The 24,784-nt window shown below is 33.8% G+C and overlaps 1 protein-coding gene across 2 annotated transcripts in view; it reads right to left on the reverse strand.

Annotated features, from left to right (window-relative positions):
- Positions 1-11,519: 11,519 nt before the first annotated feature.
- The window catches only part of sns (nephrin adhesion molecule sticks and stones), a 403,489-nt gene continuing 390,224 nt past the window's right edge, over positions 11,520-24,784 (reverse strand). The window contains exons 16-17 of one of the 2 annotated variants that reach the window (XM_072543325.1): positions 22,350-22,410; positions 11,520-13,616 (exon numbers count right to left, since the gene is read on the reverse strand). In XM_072543325.1, coding sequence (XP_072399426.1) covers positions 13,270-13,616; positions 22,350-22,410 — 408 coding nt within the window. In that variant the 3' untranslated portion in view covers positions 11,520-13,269. Of the gene's footprint in view, positions 13,617-22,178; positions 22,411-24,784 lie in introns of both variants that reach the window. The other variant, XM_072543324.1, reaches the window with a different exon arrangement.

The raw sequence follows: 24,784 nt of genomic DNA on the forward strand, positions 1-24,784 counted from the left end.
ATGGTTATGTTCTAAATACGCACTACGTCTATTTTATGGTCAAGATAATCGTCCATCAGAGCAATTAATTTCATGGAACCATGGAACGTTTTCGTACCACGTTTACTCTAAATGATAATACGCATCCACAGAGACGTCTTATGGTGCGTACAGAAGAGGTTGTTGCTGATGTAGATCGTAGCATAAAGGAAGACCCGAATCGGTCATCGTCCACAGCAGTTCGATATGTGTCCATTAACTTTCTGGAAGATTTTGCTGAAATATCTTGGTTTGCTTGCTTACTAAATCCAACTCGTGCAAGAATTGAAGCTACACGATCACCTATCAAGGCGTAGATTTTGTGAATGAGCTCAAAACGAGATTGCCGTTGAATCTGATTTTCATAAGCGATTTTTGTTTAGCGTTTAAGCTCACTGTTGGTTCAATGGCGATTTCCATAAACAAAACTGCCAAATTTGGAGTGAAGATAATCCTCAAGTGTATGTTGGGACACCATTACATCCGTTGGTCCGTACTTCTTTAAAAACAATTTTGGCCAGAACGTTACAGTCAATGGTGACCGCTATCGAGCCATGATTAGTGATTTTTTCATTTCTCAATTGAACAACAATTGAGTAACATGTCACGCAGCTCGTGCCACAATTGATTTATTGAAAGAAACGTTTAGTAACCGCATAGTTTCACGTTTTAAACCCGTGAATTGACCTTCAAGATCATGCAATTTAACACTGCCAGACTATTTTCTGTGGGAAAATGTGAAGTCGATAGTCTACGCCGATAAACCTGAAACAATTTGACCACTTGGAGAACAACATTCACCACGTTATTGCCGATATATAGCCACAAATATTAGAAAAAGTAATGTAAAGTGAGAATTTAACCTCTAGATTAGACTACGTCAGAGCCAGCCGTGGCGGTCATATGTCAAAAATCACTTTTAATGCCAAAAGAGTACCCTATCTTTTGAATAAAGACAATTTCATGTCAATTTAAAAAATCTTCTTTGTTTTATTCTATTTCAAAGTTCTATAGCTAAAAAAAACACTCATTAGTCCCTAAATATTCAAATCTCTCTGCTTGTTTTTCTCGAGCTACTTTTTCTACCATTTTTTCATACTTTTGGACATAATTACTACATCATCCGCGAATGCCAAACATTGATGTTTTTTATGATATATGTGACCTTAGCTGTTAATATTAGCTTCTTTTATTACAATTTCCAATAATACATTAACAGACGGAATAGAAATCTACACACATGACGAAATCGAATTAAGCCTAGCTGAGGTAAAAAGAACGATCAAAACTTTAAAGAACAAAAAAGCAGAAGGTCCAGGCGGAATACCAAATGAATTGATAAAAAACGGATCGGAAAAGTTATTCCGTATGATACATAAAATGTTTGAGAGAGCACTGAATGGAGAAGACTTACCGGCAGAATGGACCCAAGCATATATGACATCAATATACAAGAAAGGAAATAGAAAAAACTGCGAAAACTATCGGGGAATCAGCATTATATCGTCTATAGGCAGACTGTATGGAAGTACCATAAAGGAAAAATTAGAAATATATATACAAGATAAAATCGGAGAAGACCAGGCAGGTTTCACAGCGGGGAAAGCATGCTTAGATCACATTTACACGGTCGAACAACTAATAGAAAAAAGAATGGCCAAAAATAGATCCGTCCATCTGGCTTTTGTTGATCTTAAGAAGGCATATAACTCAATACCTAGAACCAAGCTATGGGAAGCAATGGAAGACATCGAAGTTCCACGAAGATTAATAAACGCGGTAAAAACACTCTACAAGAATAACGAAGTAGCTATCAAAACGGGCAATAGAATATGCAGGCCATTTAAGACGACAAAGGGACTACTACAGGGTTGCTCCACATCCCCCACCCTGTTCAAAATATTCCTGGAAAAAACCCTGAAACCATGGAAAAGAAAGTGCGAAGGAATGGGTATACCAGTAAGGAACGAATATCTATATACGCTAAGTTTTGCCGACGACCAAATAGTGATCGCACAAGACGAGGATGACCTCAGTTTTATGATGAGAAAACTGGAGCAGGAATATACAAAGAATGGGATGGAAATAAACCTAAAGAAAACTGAATACCTAACAACGGAGAATACAGAAATAAAACAGCTGGAAATAGACGAAGGTAAACAAATCAAAGGAACAGACAAGTATAAGTATTTAGGTTTCATAATATCAAACAAAGGAACAACGGAGGAAGAGATAAAAAATAGACTAGGACAAACAAGAGACTGCATACGAAAATTGAACCCGGTACTATGGGATAAGAACATCAGCATGAAAACAAAGAAAAAAATATATAATACCATGACAAGAAGTAACCTCACTTATGGGTGTGAAAATTGGACAATAAATAAGAAAACCAAAAACAAAATAAGAGCAACAGAGATGGAATTCCTAAGGAGAAGCTGCAGAGTAACAAGAAGAGACAGAATAAATAACATGGAGATTAAGAGGAGAATGGGAATGAACTCCGACATAATAGACTACATCGAACAGAAGAGATTAACATGGTACGGACATGTCAGAAGAGCAGACCAAAATCGGTGGATAAATAGAATAACAGAGTGGAGCCCCATAGGAAGAAGAAAGAGAGGCAGACCCCGAAGATCTTTCAGAGATGAGGTGGACGAAGCAATGAGTAGAAGAAACTTACAGGAAGGGGACTGGCTAAACAGGAAAAATTGGAGAAAACGGTTGAGTGAAGGAATACAGTGAAAACTGTGGAAATCCTTGTATATATATAATAATATATATTATTATATATATACAAGGATTTTTTTCTGTTAATATACAAATTAAATGCTTTAAAAATGTTGTATGGGCATTTCTATTTTTGTACTATACAATTTAACTTATGTCCATTCTGTTACTATACTGTGACTTTTGTTCTAGCAATAAATATAGCTAGTAAGCAAACAATTTCTATTATTTTTATTTTTCTAATAATCCTCCCTTCTCTTGTACAATAAATCAATAATTATAAAAAAAATGTTCTAAAGACCAACTAAGATAATTGTGATTTATTTCTTTTTGTTTTGGGTTTGGGAAAAGATTAAATCTTTTATTGTTTAAAACTAATCCTCTAGCATCTAGGATTTTGAGTTTTCCTTGTAACTCAGAGATATATCCACTATCTTCCTAGAGATAAGGCAACGCCCTTATTTAGTTTATTTGTTTATCTCCTTTCCTTTCAGTAAGTATGATTCTCTTTTTTGCATTCTTTCTGACTTGGTGTCAAATGAACCAGTTCAGTATCCCCAGTTAAGATATGTTAACACACCTCCCAAAGCTCGCCGTTGTGCCCCTCGAAACAGCTGAGCGCTGGTAGCATTGTGGATGTATGTTAGCCTGGTTTTTTCGTTCAATTTAAATTCAAAGACAGAATATTCGTATATGCGTACTTTAGTACACCCACTTATTAGTCTACTAGCAAATAGGTTAAGTAATTACAAATTATTAATTTAATTAGTTAATTGAAATCTTCAAATCGACTGGTGGATTCTATACCATACAGTTCAAAATACTTCACGATAAAGTATGCAAAGTCAATTGTCTTTCGTTTTTTTTTTACATAAAAGACATTATTTTGAACAATGTAAGTGATTAATATTATTTACAAAAAATTCTATTTTATTAACTTAATTTTTTTTGGCTAAGGCCGAAATTTGTATAAAATCCATATCATACATCGACAAGCAATACGTATATAATATATAAAAAGAGCGTAACGTGGGCATGCGCTGTCAACAGAAGGAAGTGAGAAAGGCATATTTAAAACTGCATACGATTGAAAGCTCCTCGAAACACCTTGTCGAAAATTAAATAGAGGAAGTAACTCGAAGGGGAAATTGAATATTGTTGACAAACTTAATGTTTTTAGTTGACTTGTCGCCATTTGAAAAATGTGGTAAGACAATTAAATATAGACAATTTCTCAGTATAGTCGGTTCGCTATATTTACGCGGGTTTCGGATTAACAAAATTATGCTAATGACTCATTGATAACCAGTTGCAGTAAACGACTTCCCAGAAAATTAGGTAAAAACTGCATTAATGGTCATATTTTAAAATACATTAAAATAACATTAGGGTAGGTATAAATTTGTTACAATATTGCAGTTGAATTGATTCTTTGCCAGTGTTGACATTGTATGTTTGGTGGAAATATTTAAAAATGCCTAGACGTGTGTTAGATGTAGATAGTCTAATTTGTAGTCTACATAAGTATTTTACGGATGAAAAAGAAAATGGCCGTAATTTAAAATCGGTAATGTCTGTTCAACAACGCGTATGTGATGCTCTAGGAATTAGTGAAACCAAACTAAGAGGAGTATTACAAAATCGCAATAATGAACGGCCGAAAGAAGATCACCGAAAAACTCGCCTATCATTGAAAACGAAAGATATTCCAGATGGAAAAAAATTTGAAATTCGTGATTCCCTTTATCGAATGCGAGCCAACAAGGAACATGTGACCTTAAATACAATTCTCTCGGAATTAAAAGATAGAAAATTTGACGAAATTGGCAGAACAAGTTTATGGCAAGTGATACATAATTTGGGTTTCAAATTTCAAAAGGAGGATAACAGAAAAGCCCTTTGTGAAAGAAGTTCTGTTGTGCATAAAAGAATTAACTTTCTAAGAAAATATTCTAAATTAAAAGAAGAAAGGGCAAATTTTATATATTTAGACGAAACATGGATATTTTCTAGGGGTGCAACCAAGAAAATATGGTAAGATGATAACGTAAAGTCTATCAAACATACTGATGGAGAAGGGAAGCGACACATAATTTTACATGCAGGAGGGAAATCGGGTTTTATAGAAGGTGCTGATTTAATATTTTCATCTAAATCAAAATCAAGTGACTATCACGATAATATGAACACAGAAATGTTTGTAAAATGGTTACATGAAAAACTTCTCCCAGGTTTAAGTGAGCCCACCGTAATTATTTTAGACAATGCACCTTACCATTCTGAAGTATTAAACAAAAGTCCAACGAATTCTTGGACTGTTAATAAAATTAAAGAATGGTTGACAAAGGAACATATACCATGTTGTGGATCAGATTATTGAAAGTTACGGTCATCAAGTTTTACGTCTGCCACCGTATCATTGTCAGTTTAATCCCATCGAATATATATGGGGAATAGCAAAACAATATTATGACAACCATATTGGGCCTAACGGTTATAGCGACGACGCAGTTCGGGAAACTTGGCGAAAGGCACTTTCAATTGTAACTCCAGAAGTGTGGTGCAACTGTATATTCAAGTGCGAGAAACTAATATAAGATTGGTGGACTCGTGAAAATAAAATAAACGAAATAAGTCCAATCATAATAACAATTAATGGTGATGACAGTGATGATGATGGCGATTATGATATTTTTGATGATAATGACTGATTTTCATTTTTGTTGCCAAGTTAAATTTTTTTATTTTTCATTAGAAATTCTCTCCATGGAACAAATATACATAGACCATATTTTCTGTGTGAAGTGTAATATAAAATTATTATTAGGTTTATATTAGCCACATTAGACTCCATTAATGAAGTAATTCTCCTTATTATACTGTCAATTATATAAAAGATTTTCCATTATTATTTAATTAAAAAAAGTTATGGATTATTTTTCATTTCATTTGACCAGTTGATATTTCCCCAAAGAGCAGGTAATTAAAACTGGGTACTTACAATAAAATTTTTAATCCGAAACCCGCGTAAATATAGCGAACCGACTTTACTTTGCTTTATAACGCATATGCATCTGTATAGTCGGTTCGCTATATTTACGCGGGTTTCGGATTAACAAAATTATGCTAATGACTCATTGATAATCAGTTGCAGTAAACGACTTCCCAGAAAATTATGTAAAAACTGCATTAATGGTCATATTTTAAAATACATTAAAATAACATTAGGGTAGGTATAAATTTGTTACAATATTGCAGTTGAATTGATTCTTTGCCAGTGTTGACATTGTATGTTTGGTGGAAATATTTAAAAATGCCTAGACGTGTGTTAGATGTAAATAGTCTAATTTGTAGTGTACATAAGTATTTTACAGATGAAAAAGAAAATGGCGGTCCTTTAAAATCGGTAATGTCTGTTCAACAACGCGTATGTGATGCCCTAGGAATTAGTGAAACCAAACTAAGAGGAGTATTACAAAATCGCAATAATGATCGGCCGAAAGAAGATCACCGAAAAACTCGCCTGTCATTGAAAACGAAAGATATTCCAGATGGAAAAACATTTGAAATTCGTGATACCATTTATCAAATGCGAGCCAACAAGGAACATGTGACCTTAAATACAATTCTCTCGGAATTAAAAGATAGAAAATTTGACGAAATTGGCAGAACAAGTCTATGGCAAGTGATACATAATTTGAGTTTCAAATTTCAAAAGAAGGATAACAGAAAAGCCCTTTGTGAAAGAAGTTCTGTTGTGCATAAAAGAATTAACTTTCTAAGAAAATATTCTAAATTAAAAGAAGAAAGGACAAATTTTATATATTTAGACGAAACATGGATATTTTCTAGGGGTGCAACCAAGAGAATATGGCAAGATGATAACGTAAAGTCTATCAAACATACTGATGGAGAAGGGAAGCGACACATAATTTTACATGCAGGAGGGAAATCGGGTTTTATAGAAGGTGCTGATTTAATATTTTCATCTAAATCAAAATCAAGTGACTATCACGATAATATGAACACAGAAATGTTTGTAAAATGGTTACATGAAAAACTTCTCCCAGGTTTAAGTGAGCCCACCGTAATTATTTTAGACAATGCACCTTACCATTCTGAAGTATTAAACAAAAGTCCAACGAATTCTTGGACTGTTAATAAAATTAAAGAATGGTTGACAAAGGAACATATACCATTTACACAACATATTTTAAAATCAGAATTATTACGCTTGGCAAATATCCACGCAAAACCAAAAACCTTTGTTGTGGATCAGATTATTGAAAGTTACGGTCATCAAGTTTTACGTCTGCCACCGTATCATTGCCAGTTTAATCCCATCGAATATATATGGGGAATAGCAAAACAATATTATGACAACCATATTGGGCCTAACGGTTATAGCGACGACGCAGTTCGGGAAACTTGGCGAAAGGCACTTTAAATTGTAACTCCAGAAGTGTGGTGCAACTGTATAGTCAAGTGCGAGAAACTAATAGAAGATTGGTGGACTCGTGAAAATAAAATAAACGAAATAAGTCCAATCATAATAACAATTAATGGTGATGACAGTGATAATGATGACGATTATGATATTTTTGATGATAAATACTGATTTTCATTTTTTTTGGCAAGTTAAATTTTTTCATTTTTCATTAGAAATTCTCTCCATGGAACAAATATACATAGACCATATTTTCTGTGTGAAGTGTAATATAAAATTATTATTAGGTTTATATTAGCCACATTAGACTCCATTAATGAAGTAATTCTCCTTATTATACTGTCAATTATATAAAAGATTTTCCATTATTATTTAATTAAAAAAAGTTATGGATTATTTTTGATTTCATTTGACCAGTTGATATTTCCCCAAAGAGCAGGTAATTAAAACTGGGTACTTACAATAAAAATTTTAATCCGAAACCCGCGTAAATATAGCGAACCGACTATACACGATCTTCCACTATGAAAACCTTGTTGTTCATCTGCTAAACTTATCCTTTGATTTATTAACACTTGTAACATTTTAGTTTTAGCGTAGTATTTAACAAGTTTATACCTCTGTAGTGTTTTGGCTGTTTTTAACTCATTTTTTGAAATTTAAGAATTAGTTCACTCGTTCTCCATTCTTCCTGTATTTTATAATTTTATTAATTAATGTTGTTAATATTGTTCTGTCATTGCGGCTCCACAATATTTCAGTAATTCGTTTGGTATTCGTATTTACCTGCTGCTTTTCTGTTCTTCAGGTTTTCAAGTGTTTTCCGAACTTCCTGTACATTTATATTAAGTTCTTCATTTGTGGTAATTTCTGGTGTTTCGGGTTCTAGCGCCGTTTGTTCTTCCTCTACTTAGAGCTTTTTTAGGTAATCAATCCACGTATCCTTTTTTATGTGTTTTGGTTCTATTAGTTCCTTTACCTCCGTTCTTTGACCTCTTATGAAGCGCCATATTTCCTTTTGCAGACCGTAAAAATAATTTTCCATCTCTTTCGAAAAGCGTTCTCAGTGATCATTTTTTATTTTTCTTACAAGTACATGTGTTTCGTTTCTAATTGTCTTGTAATTATGGTATGTCTTGGCCATGGACGTTCTACGCCTTGGGAACGATTTATTTTTATTTATATTTTTTTCACCAAGAGCCTCCTTGGCCGAAGCTAAAATATTAGAATTAATTTTTGCCCAGCTGTCTTCGATTCCATCATTTTGTGTGATATATGTGTTTCTGCTTTTATCGGTTATTCTTTTTTGGAATAGGTATCTTGTGGAATCTTCTTGTTCGACTTTTATCTTTGTGGTGCACAAACCATAGATACTCGTGGTGTATTCTAGTGTTTTGTTATCACCTATATATGTTTTCATTAGGATTTTGCACAATACCAATTTATGATCGCTTCCTATTTCTGCTGATGTTAGTGCTCTTACATCCAAGATTTGAGAGGGCTGTAACTCTGTATTCGACAGAATATAGTCTATCATAGATCTTTGTCCTCTACTGTTTTCAAAAATGTATTTGTATTGTCCTTTGTGAGAAAAAAATGTATTATTAATTCGTATCTCGTTTATGCTGCAGAGGTCCGTCAGAAGGTATTCGTTTTCATTTCTGATATTTTCATTATATCGCTGTTTTATTCCTGGAACTATATCATTGCCAACACGGGCATTAAAATCACCTATAATGATTATATATTCATCATTTGGGGTCTCGTTTATTACAGTCTGAAGGTGTTCGTAGAAATTTTCCTTTGTGGTGGTATCTCTGTTGAATATAGAATTAGTTCTATAAAAATCAAATGAAATAAAGATTAATTCCAAAATTACACAAAAAGTGATAAATTCGATCGGAAACACTCGGGATTCAATCGACTTACAAGGAGAAAAGATGATTTTGATCTTTGTCTATTGAGTTAAAACATAATTGAGTTATCTTTTAGAGCTGTTAAACTTATTCTCGAAGAGGGAATTAGCTTAAGAACAGCAGCAGACGAATGTAATGTTAGTTTTGTTACATTATTTAGGTGAGTAATAATTTATATTATAAATAGATATAATTACCTTAAATATGTTTTTCTTATGCAGGTATGTTAAAAAGAAAAAAGCTGCTAACGATGAAGGATCAAATGTGAAAATTCGTTTTACTCCTAAGTATAATTCCCGTTTGATATTTACTGCCGAACAAGAAAAACTTTTATCGGAGTATTTATTGATCTGTTCCAAAATGTGCTATGGAAAATCAACACGTGATACACGTGAGTTGGCATACGAAATGGCCATTATAAATAATATAAATGTACCTCAAAGCTGGCATGCTAAATCAGCTGCTGGTTTGGACTGGCTGAGAGGTTTTTTAAAAAGAAATACAACATTGTCGAAGAGACAACCTGAAAAGTGTTCTATTTCTCGCTGTACATCATTTAATTGCCATACCGTTAATACTTTCTACGATAATCTTAAAGTAGCCTTACAACGTTCAACCCATTTCGCAGATGGTTCAAGAATATGGAATTTGGATGAAACTGCCACATTTTCAGTAGTAAATAAATCTGTCAAAGTAATTGCAGAAAAGGGAACTAGAGGGGTATCCACTGTAGCGGCTGGGGAAAAAGGTACATTGGTGACAACCTGTTGTTATATAAGCGCATCTGGGAATACAATACCACCGGCTCTCGTTTTTCCCTGTGTAAAATTTAAAGATCATATGTTAATAAACGGCACACCAGGATCTTTAGGATTGACAACTAAAAGTGGGTGGATGACTACTGATATTTTCCCTCAGGTCATTAAGCATTTAAACAATAATGTGTTCTCAATATATAACATTGCTGGTGGTGTAAATGAAGCACATCAAAAAGCCATGATTCCAACAACAATTATCAATGGCTTTAGGAGAACTGGAATTTTTCCTTATAACCGCGATTTATTCACTGAAGCCGACTATATGGCCAGTTTTGTAACTGACAGACCAAATCCTGAACATTCAGACGAACCTAATCTAATCGATCCCCCAACACTCGCTGGTCCATCATCAAAATCAAATGAAGAGCCTTCACTAAATAAATCTCAAGATGTTTTGAAAAATACAAGTGAAATGAAAATAATTGATAATAAAACTTTTAGAAGTCCTGCGGAATTCAAAGGGTATCCAAAAGCCTGCCCTAGAAAAGCGATTGGGAAAAAAAGGAAATCGGGAAGAAGCATGATCGCAACGGATAGTCCTGAAAAAAATCTAATTGAGGACGCGGCACGTAAAGATGCTGCCAAAAATTCTAAAATCAACATTCCTAAAAAAAAAGAAGCAACAAAAAAATTATTTGTCCAAGAGTGTAGCGATGAAGAAGATCCACTTAATGAATGGTATGATACTTCCTCAAGTGGAGGATCATTTGGCCCTGACGATGTAGAACAGGACAATGCTGTAGAATTATCTTTTACTCCAGTAGAGTTGCTAAAAGTAAATGAATTTGTATTGGTTGAATTTACAGATAAGAAAAAGTTTTATTATATTGGCCGAGTCACTAAAGAAAAAAATGACGAAAACGAAGTAGAAATTTCATTTTTAAGAAAAAGTGCTAAAGTGGCTAGAGCTTTTTCCTACCCCCAAGTTGAAGACATTGCATACGTTAATATTAATGATGTTAAATTAATATAGCCTAATCCATAAAACAAACAAGGTACCAAAAGAACACAGAGTTTTTTAATTTTTGAAATATCATTCTCAAATTTAGATGTACGTTAATATATAGGTAGATATACCTATGTACCATATTTGTAATCATATTTCATATTATAGATTTTTAGTTTTAAGACTCATTTCACTTTGTTATTAGAAAATTCCTAATGTTTCACTGTGCCCGTTGCTTTGTTTCACACTACCCCACGAATGGGACACAGTGAAACAAAATAAATGATTTAAAAAAATAATTATTAAAAATCAGGTTTTTACTTTTTTTAGATTTCAAACCAGTAATATATGTTCAATACATGCAAATATACAATTCTACTAAAAAAATATTATAAATTGTAATACATAAGTTTCTAGTCTAAAAATAGTATTTTTCGTTTCAATGTGCTCCACCTTACCCTACCTTTGTTAGGTATCTCGTTGATTTTGCAATATCCACCATAATGTTTTTCCTAACCTGTATACATATATTCGTTCCGTACGTAACCATGGTAGGGATAATATTTGGCATATTCTAAAATTATAAACGCAAAACATCTGGTTCTTACAGTTTCGTAGGTAAAAAAATAAAAATAAAACAAAACAGAACTGAAACATAACTATTTATTCCTAAAAATTAAAATAAAATAAAAGACACTGAAGAAATATACAAAATAACAAAGTTAAAAAAAAATGAGAATTTCCTAGTAACATACAAAGTATTAAAAATAAAAAGTACGCAAGACCTCTCGTCGCAATTTCTTTGCCTAAGAAATTAATTTATACAAGAAATAATAACACTTTGGTTGATCAATTGGACTAGTAAATTATTTTTTTGATTAAATAAAACTTAACTATGTACACAACTTTAAAAAGAATGTATTATTATAAGGAAAAACCAATATTGCATGAGAGTTCATGACGTCTAGGAACTTACAATATTTTAAGGAATGAAAAAAATTACTCCACTTTGATGTCTACTTAAAGGACTTTTTGACAGACATAACTCGGTTGATATAAAATTGAAAGAATTAACACAGAGTTTGTAAAATCTAAAAATAAATGCGACAATGCTATGTTGAGTTAATTCTGAGGATTAGTTAGACACCGAAAATATCTTCTATCTTGAAAATTGCAGAAGACGAGGTCAAGTTCAAATGGAAAATCATCGTTTACGATTACTTCCAGCCTTCTACAGCTAATTATTAAAGAAATTAGCAGAGGAAAACGACCGGATAATTTAAATTTCTTTAACTAATTTTCCATTAGTCAATTGTCCAGTTAAACACTAGATTAGATGGGAATCATGTTGATAAATAACTTTAAACAAAAAAGACACAATTGACAAACGAAGAAAACTGCACATTTGAAAAAATTTATGATGTTTCTTCATTCCGCTTGAAGATTGAAACCACCTTCAGAAGTTATGAACACACGTACAATTTTGGTTGCATTCTATTCACAAAACAGGTTTAAAATGTTATCTCGTTAACAAAAGTTAAATAAATTTACATATTTAGATCACATTAGTTAGAACTATCTAGAACTGATTATCAGTTAGCAAAAATATTTCGGTACAATGGCCGAAAATGAGGCAGTTTCACTCAAAGGACTCCATCTTGATTTTTAATTTTGATATTATTGTTAGGTATTGTTATCAGCTTTTGATTGTTTATTAGTAAACTTCAAAAAACCAAGATTTAACTATCAGTCTATTTTCCTTTGAGGAAAAAGTAGCCACAAAAACATTTAGTCAGCATAATAAAAAACACTAAATGCATTTAGAAAATATTTCAATACCTACAAACAAAAACTATATATCCACTATCTTCCATTTAATACGATATTCATCTTTACCGGATGACACGTAACATATGACAGTTAGCAGTTAACATATGATTGATGACGTCACATGCGCATTGAAACATTATAGATAAACATTGGAAAAATATTTCAACATAGACATAAAAAAAACTTGGATATGCCTATGTTCAAATCAAGACTAATAATGACTAAAAATAAAGAAACAAAAATTCTAGTGAAACACAAGTTAACATTTTTTACTTAAACAAACCATCATATTGTTATCACTTTTGATTTAAAACATGTAACACTCTGCATGTCTCTTAAACCGCTATTGAGAATGAGCGCATACTGAAATATTTTCTACCTTCATAATCGTCTTTACACACTATTGCAATGATATTAATTTTCAAAATCACATGAATTGAGTATTTATCAGTTTTTTTATTATTATATACACACCAGTCTTTGCTCATTTTAAAAAGTATTGGACAAAAACACGCGCAATAAAAACGAACTTTACAAAACATACAAAATTTCCTCCTGATCTCAGACAAGATGTCCCTCCTGTTCGTTCACGCCGTAACCGTTACCGAAACTAGTTAGCTCGCGTTTTTGGGACAAGCTCTGAGCCTGCAGGATTTGGTTATTCTGGCTTGTGTTGTGCAGGACATCTGGTGGTGGTACCCCTCTGGCGTGACGTAGCAAGGATCCATTGGAGGGCAAGGGCGGGGTGATTGGTGCGTGCGTGTGCGTCAGATGCGGGTGGGCTGGGATTGGTGGGGGACTCTGGAAGTCCAGTGGTGGAGGGTACGACAAGTATCTGTCGGACATGTTGTAGTAGGATCCGTCAGCTGGCGGCGCGGGCGACGGTGCGCTGACATATGATGATTTACCTGCAACAATAAACAAATATGTTAGCACTTTATTCCTACCCACAAAAAATCGAGATTGTTAAGGTACTTATACCGTCTTGAATGTTAAAAAGTAACAAATTTTCAACAATTTTTTTGTAACTTGTTTATTATATATGGCAACTAAACTTTTTTATTTTCTTATACAACTTTTGAAGATAACAGAATTGTTTTTATTATTCCTGTATTTTAAAGATAAAGCCAAAAATTTTTCGTCCAAAAATTACTGCTCCATGGCAGACAGTTAATCTCTGAAACAGAAAATGTCTTCTCTTCTTCTTTTTATGCAGACATGACTGTCTGTTTTTGATGTGCCTCCAGTAAGTTGTCGTTCCCTCGTTTGTGGTCTTTCTACTAATCGTCTTCCTCTTGGGAACCGTCTCTTGTCGTCTTTACTACTCTATTTGTTGTCATTCAGCTTATATGATAGTTACCTTCTACTCTTCTATTTCTTACCCAGTTCTTGATGTTCTCCACCTTGCATCTACGTCATATATCTGTACTTCTAGCTCTGTCCCATAGTGTCTTACCATCAATTTTTCTAAGTGTTTTCATCTCTGCTGTTTCTAACATCCTTTTTGTCCTCTCTGTCAGGTCTTGTTTCTGCCGCGAATGTCATTATTGCTCTGATGACTGTTTTGTAAAGTCTGCCTTTCGTTTCTTTCCCGATATTTTTATTTCTCCATATTGTTTCATTTAGGCAGCCTACGGCTCTGTTTGCTCTATTCACTTGATCTTCCACTTCAGTTTAGAGCTTTCCGTAGATGTGATGCCTAGATATTTAAACTCTATCACTAGTTCTATTATCTGACCTACCAGCTTCAGTGTGTGTAGTGTTTTCATCTCTGCTGTTTTAACATCCTTTTTTTCCTTTTATTTCACTTTAGTTTCGAGCTTTCCGTAGCTAGATAATTTGATACCTAGATATTTAAACTCCATCACTTGTTCTATTATCTGAGTTTCCAGCTACAATTTACATCTTTATAAAATTATTAAATCGGTACAGCATACGTTGTAAATCCTCTCCACTTTGAGAGAGTAGTATTGCGTTACGTCGTCTGCAAAGCAGATTATTTAGTTTTTCTCTCATTTGGTATCCTTTTTTAATTCTTACTTTTTTATTATTTCATAGATAATTAGATTGAACAATAAAGGACTCAGGGAATCTCCCTGTCTTATCCCATTGCCAGCTTCAATAGGGTCGGTCAATTCTTTTTCTACTTTTACTTTTATTGTGTTGTTTTGGGAGATATTTTCGATCGTTTTGATTATTCCTAGAGGTATCTCTATTGCGTACAATAGGTGGATAAAGTTCTTTAATTTGACCAGGTAAAAACCTTTTTAAGGTCCACGAAACATAAATATGCCGGTTTGTTGTATTCATAAATATAGCGTCGGTGCATGTCTCCCCTGTTTGACATCAACATGGGGGTGAGATAGGGAGACGCACTTTCAACCTAGTTCTTGAAGTAGTCATCAGAAAAACAAATGTAACCGGCCATATAAACGCCAAACCAGTACAAATTACTGCATATGCAGACCATGTCACCATTATTAGTAGAAGCAAGACACGACTAATGGAAACGTTCAAGGAAACTGACCATCAAAAGAACACCTGAGAATGAAAATAATATAGCAAATAGACAACTATACTATTGAACGTGTCGATGCCTTCACATATCTGGGCACATAAATCAATCAGAAGAATTCCGTAAGAGTAGCGAAATTAATGCACGTATTTCCAGTGGAGATCGTACATACTATGCTAATAAAAGATTGGAGACATTGAAATTATTAAACAAAAGAACCAAAATGACTATCTACAGAACTTTGATTAGATCCGTAGTAATCTATGGTTGTGAAACTTGGGTAATGAAAAAAGAGGAAGCCCAACTCAGGCCCGGTGCAAGAGGAACACGGCACATGGAGAATCAGGAGAAACGAAGAACTTATTGAACTGACCGAAGGGTATGACATTGTAAGATTTGTGAAAAGTCAAAGACTGACATGGCTGGGACATGTTCAGCGACAAGAAAACACGAAAACGACAAAGAAGATGTTGAGATGTTGTGGAAGCCGGTAGGAAGGCGGAAAAAAGGAAGGCCCAGGACGAGATGGTTGGATAACGTGGAAGACGACCTGAAAACCATGAATATAAGACAATGGAAGAGATGGGCTCAAGAGAGATCTGAATGGAAGGTCATAGCTAGACAGGCAAAGACCCATCCAGGGTTATGATGCCAAAAGAAGAACAAGAAGAAGCATGATATTCCCGACCCAAAACCTTGTTGTTCGTCTGCTAGTGTTATAATTTCATTCAGTTTATTTATTATCACTTTGGTTGTTAATTTTAGTGTAATAAATTAATTCATCTGTGATTTTCCGGGTCCGATTTGTCTCCCTTTTTGAAGACAGGTATTAAGATGCTTGATCTCCATTCTTGAGGAATTCTGTTTGAAACAGCAAATGTGAAACATAAAATTCGGGCAGAGTTTTAAAAAAATAGTGCTCTTACTTAATACTTTACCAGAAAAATGGAAAATTCTAAAAAAATAAAATGGCAGACATTTTGAGGAAATTGATCAGCAATTCACTTTGTCTTTCGCCTTTTTTCAGTTACAAAAATTTTTTTATTATTTTTTTCTTGTCGAATTGTGGTAAACTACCATAGAAAAAACCACAACAGAAAAAAAAACGAATTAATATTATAATTTTTATAACAACTTAAGAACGACTGGATCGATTTGGCTAACTAACTCGCGCATAACTCTAAAATTATCAACATCAGCGAAAAATTACACACGCCTTTTTTGTTTAAATTGATCCAAAAAACCGATAAAATACTTTTCGAAGATAATTTTTGACATTTATTTATTAAAATTGTTTAAACAGTTTCTGCCCAAAAATTTCGCCCGACACATTTCATATTTGTTTAAAGGGATCATTTTTGAACAAAAATCCGCAAAGAAAGTCGCCTCCCAATGGTTTATTTAAATAGTTTACAGTACTGTGCGAATTAATGGAATCATAGGCTGTTTTAATGAAAAAACAGTTTATTTAGAAAAAAATTAAATTGTGACAAAACTATAAAAGTAAATTTACATCATCATCATCATCAATGGCGCTACAACTCTTCGTGAGTCTTTGCCGCGTTTACTATTGCCTTCCATGTTTGTCGGTCCTGTGCCAGTAATTCCCATTGTCGCACTCCCATTTTCTCTAGATCTTCTTTGACTGCATCTTTCCATCTTTTTCTAGGCCGCCCTACAGACCTTCTTCCCTCTGGCCTTTCCCAGAACACATTGTTAATAAGGCGATTGTCGTTACTGCGTATCACATGCCCTGCTCATCTGAGTCTATTGGCCTTTATATATTTGACCAGATTTTCTTTTCCGAATAGAGACTCTAGCTCGTTATTGTATCTGCCCCTCCATTCGTTTGTCACGCTGTCTCTGCAAGGGCCATATCATTCGAAGAATTTTACTTTCCCACACCAGCAATTTATTTATTTTTTTTTGTTAGCGTCCATGTTTCGCTTCCATACGCGACTGCTGGTCGTATTATGGTCTTATATATCCGGATTTTTGTGTCTCGTGAAAGAAGTTTTGACTTTATTAGATGTTGCATTAGATGTAAATTTACATCATTTAGTAGGAAATATGCCCACTTTTGACTGCAATGACTGCTTTTACCCGTTTTGGCATACGTTCTACGAGCTTCTGACAGTTTCCAGATATCCTTTTATTTTGAAACCAAACCTGAATGACCGCTTCTATCATTGTTATTTTTGTAGTACAGTCGATTTTGCACAGTCTAGCTTTGCAAATGACCCATAAAGTCTGGCGAATTACCGGGACAGGAGGAGTTCTGTTGAAGAATTGCTCCTCCTTGGGGCTGATATTTTTGGAGTTCTGTGTCCAAACGCTGTTCCAATATGGATTTGTATTTTTGGCTGTTCATCATGCCTTCCACTGGTACCAAAGATCCAATCCGCATGTACGAAAAACATCTCCAAAACATTTTTTTGACTGGATGTTTTACGGTTTGATCAATATGAGATGGTGTAAGGTTTTCATTGTCAGACTTCCTGACGAATTTTGACCACTATCCCTGGACTATAAAGTAAGTTTCATTTGTAAATAGGACTTTTTTCCAGTCGTCTACAGTCCCATTAGAGTATTTTTTGGCCCACAATAGCCTTTGTTTTTTCATTCGTTCAGTTAGAAGCTTTTTTTTTTGTGGACGCATTATACTTCTACCATTCTCCAAAAAACTCTTTTCCGAACAGCTGAATCATGAATCACTATACTTAATGCTGCTAGATCTTGTTGGAGCTTGTTTTTCTTGGGTCCAATTTGCTCTTTCGAAGGAAAAATCTTTCATCTGCTATACAGCGTTCCACGTTAAGAAAATAACATTAGGCTTATGGAGATCAGTGTTGCCAAAACTCTCAAGCATGCGGTTTACTAGATTCTCGATATATTTTTCGAATTTCCATTTTCAATTAACATTTAACTGTAAGAATAACAACTGAAGAACCACAAAGCACAAAATCTTATTATCATTATGTAATCTCAGAGAACGACATAAAATCGCTGACATACGCACACCGTATTATTTTAAGTTGCAATTAGTAATTAGATATACGCATTCCAAGCGGTCCGTTTATTTGCTTTGAAATCTGTAATAGCCGGCAAAGTGCATGATTTAACTAAGCAATATTTTCTACTGATTTCTATGATTCATGGTATATGATATTTCTACCGAAAAACAAATAAACTGTCGTTACTATAATTAAAATAAGATAAAATAAAATAATGTTTTGTAAATAGGTACTATTTATTTAATTAAAATCATTTTCCCTACTTTTCATCTCTTGTTTCGAATGGGCACTTTTGGTCAATTACGTTAAAAAACATTATTTAATTCATGTCTGTGAAAACGAAAATACAAATTATACAACCCTGAATCGTGCTTGTGTTCATCGTGGCATCGCTGCGCTTCTATCGTCCATAAGAAATACATGGCCCTATCTCCGCAATGTTATTTTCTTAACGTGAAACGCTCTATAGTGTTGTTTTTCTCTTTCTTCCGCATTTTCTTAACCTTTTCACATCCATTGATCCCGTTTTTCGTTTACGCTTTAAAATCTTGCTTACTACTCCCTGAATCACTCCACACGTTCTTGCGATTTCTCTTTGTGACCTAGAAGTGTGTTCACCTAACGTGATAATCTTTCCACGATTCCTAGGCGTAATATCCATGATGGAATCAAACGAAACAAACTCACTAATTACGAAAACAACACAAAATAGTACAAAACAACACAAACTTAGGAAAATGTCCTAAAACACCCTCAAATAAAAGGCAGAGAAAAGTAAGGTTATGTTTTCAATGTTTGGACAGTGTTGCCAACTGTGAATATTAAAAAATGTCACAATGATTCAATTAACTCGCACAATACTGTACTACGTTGTATTTCATTAGTTTTTTTAAAGGTTAATATTTGAAAACAGTAGTAATTGGATAAACGTTAATTATTTGTACAAAAAATGTTCACACATATTAGTGAAAAATGATATGCAGGTAAATACCAATTAAAAATATATAATATAATTAGTCACACGTTAAAAGTTAGCAAACTTTATTACTTGTACCACAAGTCACCAAATACGACAAAGCATAGTCATTTTATTTTGATCTTGTGCTGTTTTGAATTTAAATAAATCAAAATGTTGTTATTGTTTTACTAACAAATTGCGCATATACCCGAGATACAAATAATCTGTACCCGAGGTATAAGGTTATTATTATTTAGTTTTTTCCTTAGACAAGGAAAGAGAGAGGACATGTAACACTCATTTAATAAACTTTACAAAAGTGAAGCCAGTTTCGATGTGACCGCCATGTTTTGGTGCCTGTACTTTGCCCATTACTAACTCTCGCAGGGTTACCAAGTCTACTGATTTACTGAAACACTATACCGATTTACTAAAAAATATGTATATAAATCCTCTCTTTCCTTTTCTAAGGGTTTTCCTACTTACTTATTTGTTAAATATCATGAAATGACAAAATCTGTAGATCTACTTTTTTCAAAACACATCTTGTCTACTCGTATGATATGATTTGAGTCAATCTGGTAACAAACCGTCTTTAACCATTGTTTAGTTAGCTGCTGGTTGAAGTAGATAAATTAAATAAATTTCGCACTTGTGATTACTTTTATACATTTCTTTAGTAATATCGCTTATAATTTCAATCCCTTATGACATTTTAAGCACCATTTAGGGACTAGATTATCTCTTTTCTTTAAGTTTAAGGATTCTCATTGATTGAGACCTTCTTCTCTGTTTATCTAGTTGTTTCTTGTTCTAAGATTTATCTTCTTACCCTTTGAGGTTTCATTTTTATGAAATTCTACGGGCTAAATTGTTCTCTTGTATTTTCTGTTAATTTTTTTACTGTTATGATACTTTCGTTCCTTATTTCAAAGTTTTATTTTCTTAGATTAGGTTAATTTTCTAAATGAAGTACACCGTATAGTTTTATAGATTAACTTGTCTTTTTCACCCATCCTATTTGCTTGGATTTATCGACATATTGTACTGTTTTCTATACATTGCGTAGAACAAATCGTGTTTATGTTCTAATATCTCCATTTCTTCACATTGTTTTTCCAGGATTTTGTTTTTAGTTTCTCTGACAGCTTTTCTTTGCAGCGCAGTCTTTCCCTTTGGATTCCCTTCTTCTGTCCATCACTTGACACTTGCTGTGACAGCAAGTGTCACCAGAAAAAGTAGAGGAAAGAGAATACCGGGATACACAAATTTGTGTAGCAATCGAGGAAGATTCAACACGTTCAAGTAGAAGCGTTGCTAGAGAGTTAGATGTTAGCAATGTCACTGTAACAAAAATATGGAAAAAGCACGGTTACAAGAATTTTAAATATTCGAAAACGCAGCAGCATTATCCAGACGACTACTTTCTAATAATGGAGTCTTGTGAAACTCTAATAACGAAGGTTAATGATGAACCCAATTTTATTAAAAATATTATATTTACTGATGAATCTTGCGTTTCGTTAGTAACGAGACACAATCATTCCATTACAAGGTATTGGGCGCAGGAAAACCAGTACAGAAGTGTTGTTTATCGAACTCAATGTCCTCGGAAACTTAACGTCTGGATTAGCATTTTAGGAGACCACATAATAAGTTCATTTTTTATTAAGGGCAACTTGTATAGTAGAGTATACCTCGATTTGTTACCGAATCATGTTCTTCCCGCCATTATCAATCTTCCTGATGTAAATCTTGAGAGATTCAATGGTTTTGGTTCCATCAAGACGGCTGTTCAGTTCACAATGCTCGAATAATTAGAGAGTACTTAAACAATACTTTCCCGAATCAAGTTATCAGTGGAACAGGCGATATTAAGTGGCCGAGCGATCTCCAGATGGATAAACCTATGGACTAAAGACCTGTTCTAAGATTTAAGCTCAAAATTCCGATGAATTAAAAAAAAACCGAATAAAAGAAAGAAGTATCCAATTCTGTTACAGCAGAAACTCTTACATCTGTCCGCAGTTTTTATGACAGATTGGGATACTGTTCAGCCGTATAAGGTCAAACATTTGAATCAATTCTGTAAGGCATAAAGAATTATTTCTTATTTGATTGGGAATTATTTTTATTTTCAATAAGAGTATATGTTTTGTTATCTTTTTAAAGAAATGCGCTTTTATTTTTAATTCGACCACAAAAAATTGTTCACATTATTAAAAACAGATACAAATGCACCGCCTTATAAAGGTCAGTGTATTTTTATCGAGTTTATGTTTATGTATAAGGAATGAACCGGGTATACGTAAGTAAATCAAAAATCGACGGACGGAGATGCATATCCCATGCATTGTTATGTGGTACTAAATGGTTTTCTGTCTAGGAGTCTAATGTCTAGAGTCAAAACTTAATGTACTGTATACTGTCGGTCATCCATGTTTTTTTTATTTTCTGTCATTTTCGGTCGCAGGTTTGGTTTCATATTTTTATCCTACTAAAAATTAGGTTAGTTGGTGCCAAATCTGAGTCAAATTGGGTATGACTCAACTTTGAATTATGTCGACCTTTAGGCCCCTCATTGTCATGTTGAATAATGAGCATCTTTGGTAGTTTATGTTCATTAATCCTCTATCTAGAATACGGATTTTAATAAACCATTTAGATCTGATAGTTCTACGTAGTCATAACGGCATGAGAGCGACATATCCGGTTTTTGGACTAACTCCATCAAATATTTTTTGGCATGTTTCGCGAATAACTTTAGTTGACAAGGAACGTCTTCAGATTTTGTCTTTTGTAATTTCGTGAGTACTTCTGACAAACAGTGGAGGGATAATTAGGTTTGACTATTCTACGTCATAAGTCAGGATCCTAATTGTGTGGTAGCAACAAATTCGACATTTGATTCGAGAAGCAAACAAAGTTATTATTTGAGTTAGTGACAAATGTGGTAAAAGCAATACCGTTAGTTGTTAGTTACCTGACATGCCACCGTGATAGCCCAGACTCTGATCATCCCTCGCTCTTGGTCTTTGATCATGCGCAAGGTGATGATGATGGTGATGGTGAGGATGGGGCAAGGTGTGAGTCTTGTGGGCCATGTTAATCCCAGTCTGGGCAGGCATTTGCATTTCGTAAGTCGGGTACGCACCTGGATAATCCGGTTGGTGTTCGATTAAATATGAGTTGCTGGTGGGTTTTCGTGTTTCGTCCTGAAAAAAATTATAAATTAATTAAACGTGCTAATTTCGACAATGTTAATATTATGTATATTAGTATAAATGGCATGTTAAAAAAATTAACAGTTACAAAAAACATATGTCAAGCTTGAACTAGGCACAAAATACTGAAATTATATTTCTACGGATAATACCAGATTTTTTTTACTCTTTAACGATGGCTAGGTTATGCAGTTGGCCCGATGTCTAGTAAAGTAAAAAGACTGATATATTTTGAACACACTAATGACAAATAAACGGATTGAAAGAAAAGTAATTTAAAAAAATTGTAAAGCATTAATTCCTGCCTGAGCGCTTTCGACAGAATGACAGAAGCATTGCCGGTCCCAAGCCCTGATAAAGGAGGAGGGGTCTACAGCCAGGTTAGCACCCTACTGATAGACTTTAAAACCATACAACTCATAGAAACAGGATTAAGGAAAACAGAGATATAATGAAAATATCAGAAATGAAAAGGGAGACCTTCTAACGGACCTCAACAGCATAAACGAAATACGTATTAATAATACATTTTTCATTCACAAAGAATAATACAAATATACTTTTGAAAACAGTAGAGGTCAAAGATCTATGATAGACTATATTCTGTCAAATTGAGAGTTACACCTCTCTCAAATCTTGGATGTAAGAGCACTAACATCAGCAGAAAGAGGAAGCGATCACAAATTGGTACTGTGCAAAATCCGAATGAAAACACATATGTGTGATAACAAAACGTCAGAATACACCACAAAGATAAAAGTCGAAAACTTACAGGATGACTCCACAAGATACCTATTCAAAAAAAGAATAACCGAAAAAAGCAGAAACATATATATCATAAAAAGTGATGAAGTCGAAGAAAGCTGGGCAGAAATTAAGTCTAATAGCTTAGCCTCGGCCAAGGAAGTTCTTGATGAAAGAAACATAAATAAAAATAAATCGTTCCCAAGGCCAATAACTTCATGGTTTTGTACAAAAGTGAAGGAAAAATGTAAAGAAAAGGAAAAAGTTTACCTGAAATACATGTCAACCAGAACACAAGAAGCATACCATGATTACAAGACAATTAGAAACGAAACACATGGACTTGTAAGAAAAATAAAAAATGATCACTACGAAGGCTTTTCGAAAGAAATGGAACATGATTTTTATGGTCTGCAAAAGGAAATATGGCGCTTCATAAGGGGTCAAAGAACGGAGGTAAAGGAACTAATAGAACCAAAACACATAGAAAAGGATATGTAAATTGACTACATAAAACAGCTCTATGCAGAGGAAGAACAAACGACGCTAGAACCGGAAACATCAGAATTACCAGAAATGAAGAACATAAATGTACAGGAAGTTCGGAAAATACTTGAAAACCTGACGAACAGAAACCAGCAGGTAAAGAAGGGATACCAAACGAATTACTGAAATATTGTGGAGCAACAATGACATAACACTTAACAACATTTAATAAAATTATAAAATACGATAAAATACCCGAAGAATGGAGAACGAGCGAACTAATTCTAATATTAAAAAAAAAGGATAAAAAACAGCCAGAAAACTACAGAGGTATAAACTTGTTAAATACTACCCTAAAACTTACGACTCAAATTTTATAAGTGATAATAAATCAGAGGATAAGTTTAGCAGATGAACAACAGGGTTTTCGTAGTGGAAGATCGTGTATAGATGCAATATTCGTTATAAAGCAAATTACTGAGAAATCACTAGCGTATAATAGACCAACATTTCTGTGTCTGATTGACCTAAAGAAAGCGTTCGACAGAGTAAGACTCAAAGATGTAATCCATCTTCTATATAATAGAGATATTCCCCTAAACATTATAAAAACTATCGAAAACATATACCCAAACAACAAAAGGAAGTCAGAATAGATGGACAACATACATAACCTATAATATAATAGAAATAGGCAGCGGAATAAGACAAGGGATTTCATTAAGCCCCATGCTCTTCAATTTAATCATGGAAGAATGATTTAATCAATCAGAATTGCTTATAAAGAGAAAGAAGAAGAAGAAGAAGAATTTAAGTATTTAAAAGTAAAAAAGTTTAACTCACGTCAAATTTTAAAAAGTACAACTGCGAAAGAGAGATCCCATTGTTCAAAAAGAGGAACACATTTTTTCATCAGAATGAAAGTTTCTATAAACTCATTCAAAAGAAAGTACAAAAAACATAAAAGTTTCGTTATGGTACGGTTGCAAGCACCCACCCCCATCTGAAGAGAGTAGAGGTGGTAGTCAGACTGAGTAGACCTAAATCTAAGTCCTATGTTGGCTTTTAACTGTCTTTTTCATGGACGTATAAACATAGATGGACCCAGCAATAAGATACCTTAAACACACACTGT

The sequence above is a fragment of the Diabrotica undecimpunctata genome, chromosome 9, assembly GCF_040954645.1.
Source record: "Diabrotica undecimpunctata isolate CICGRU chromosome 9, icDiaUnde3, whole genome shotgun sequence".
NCBI classification, from domain to species: Eukaryota; Metazoa; Arthropoda; class Insecta; order Coleoptera; family Chrysomelidae; genus Diabrotica; species Diabrotica undecimpunctata.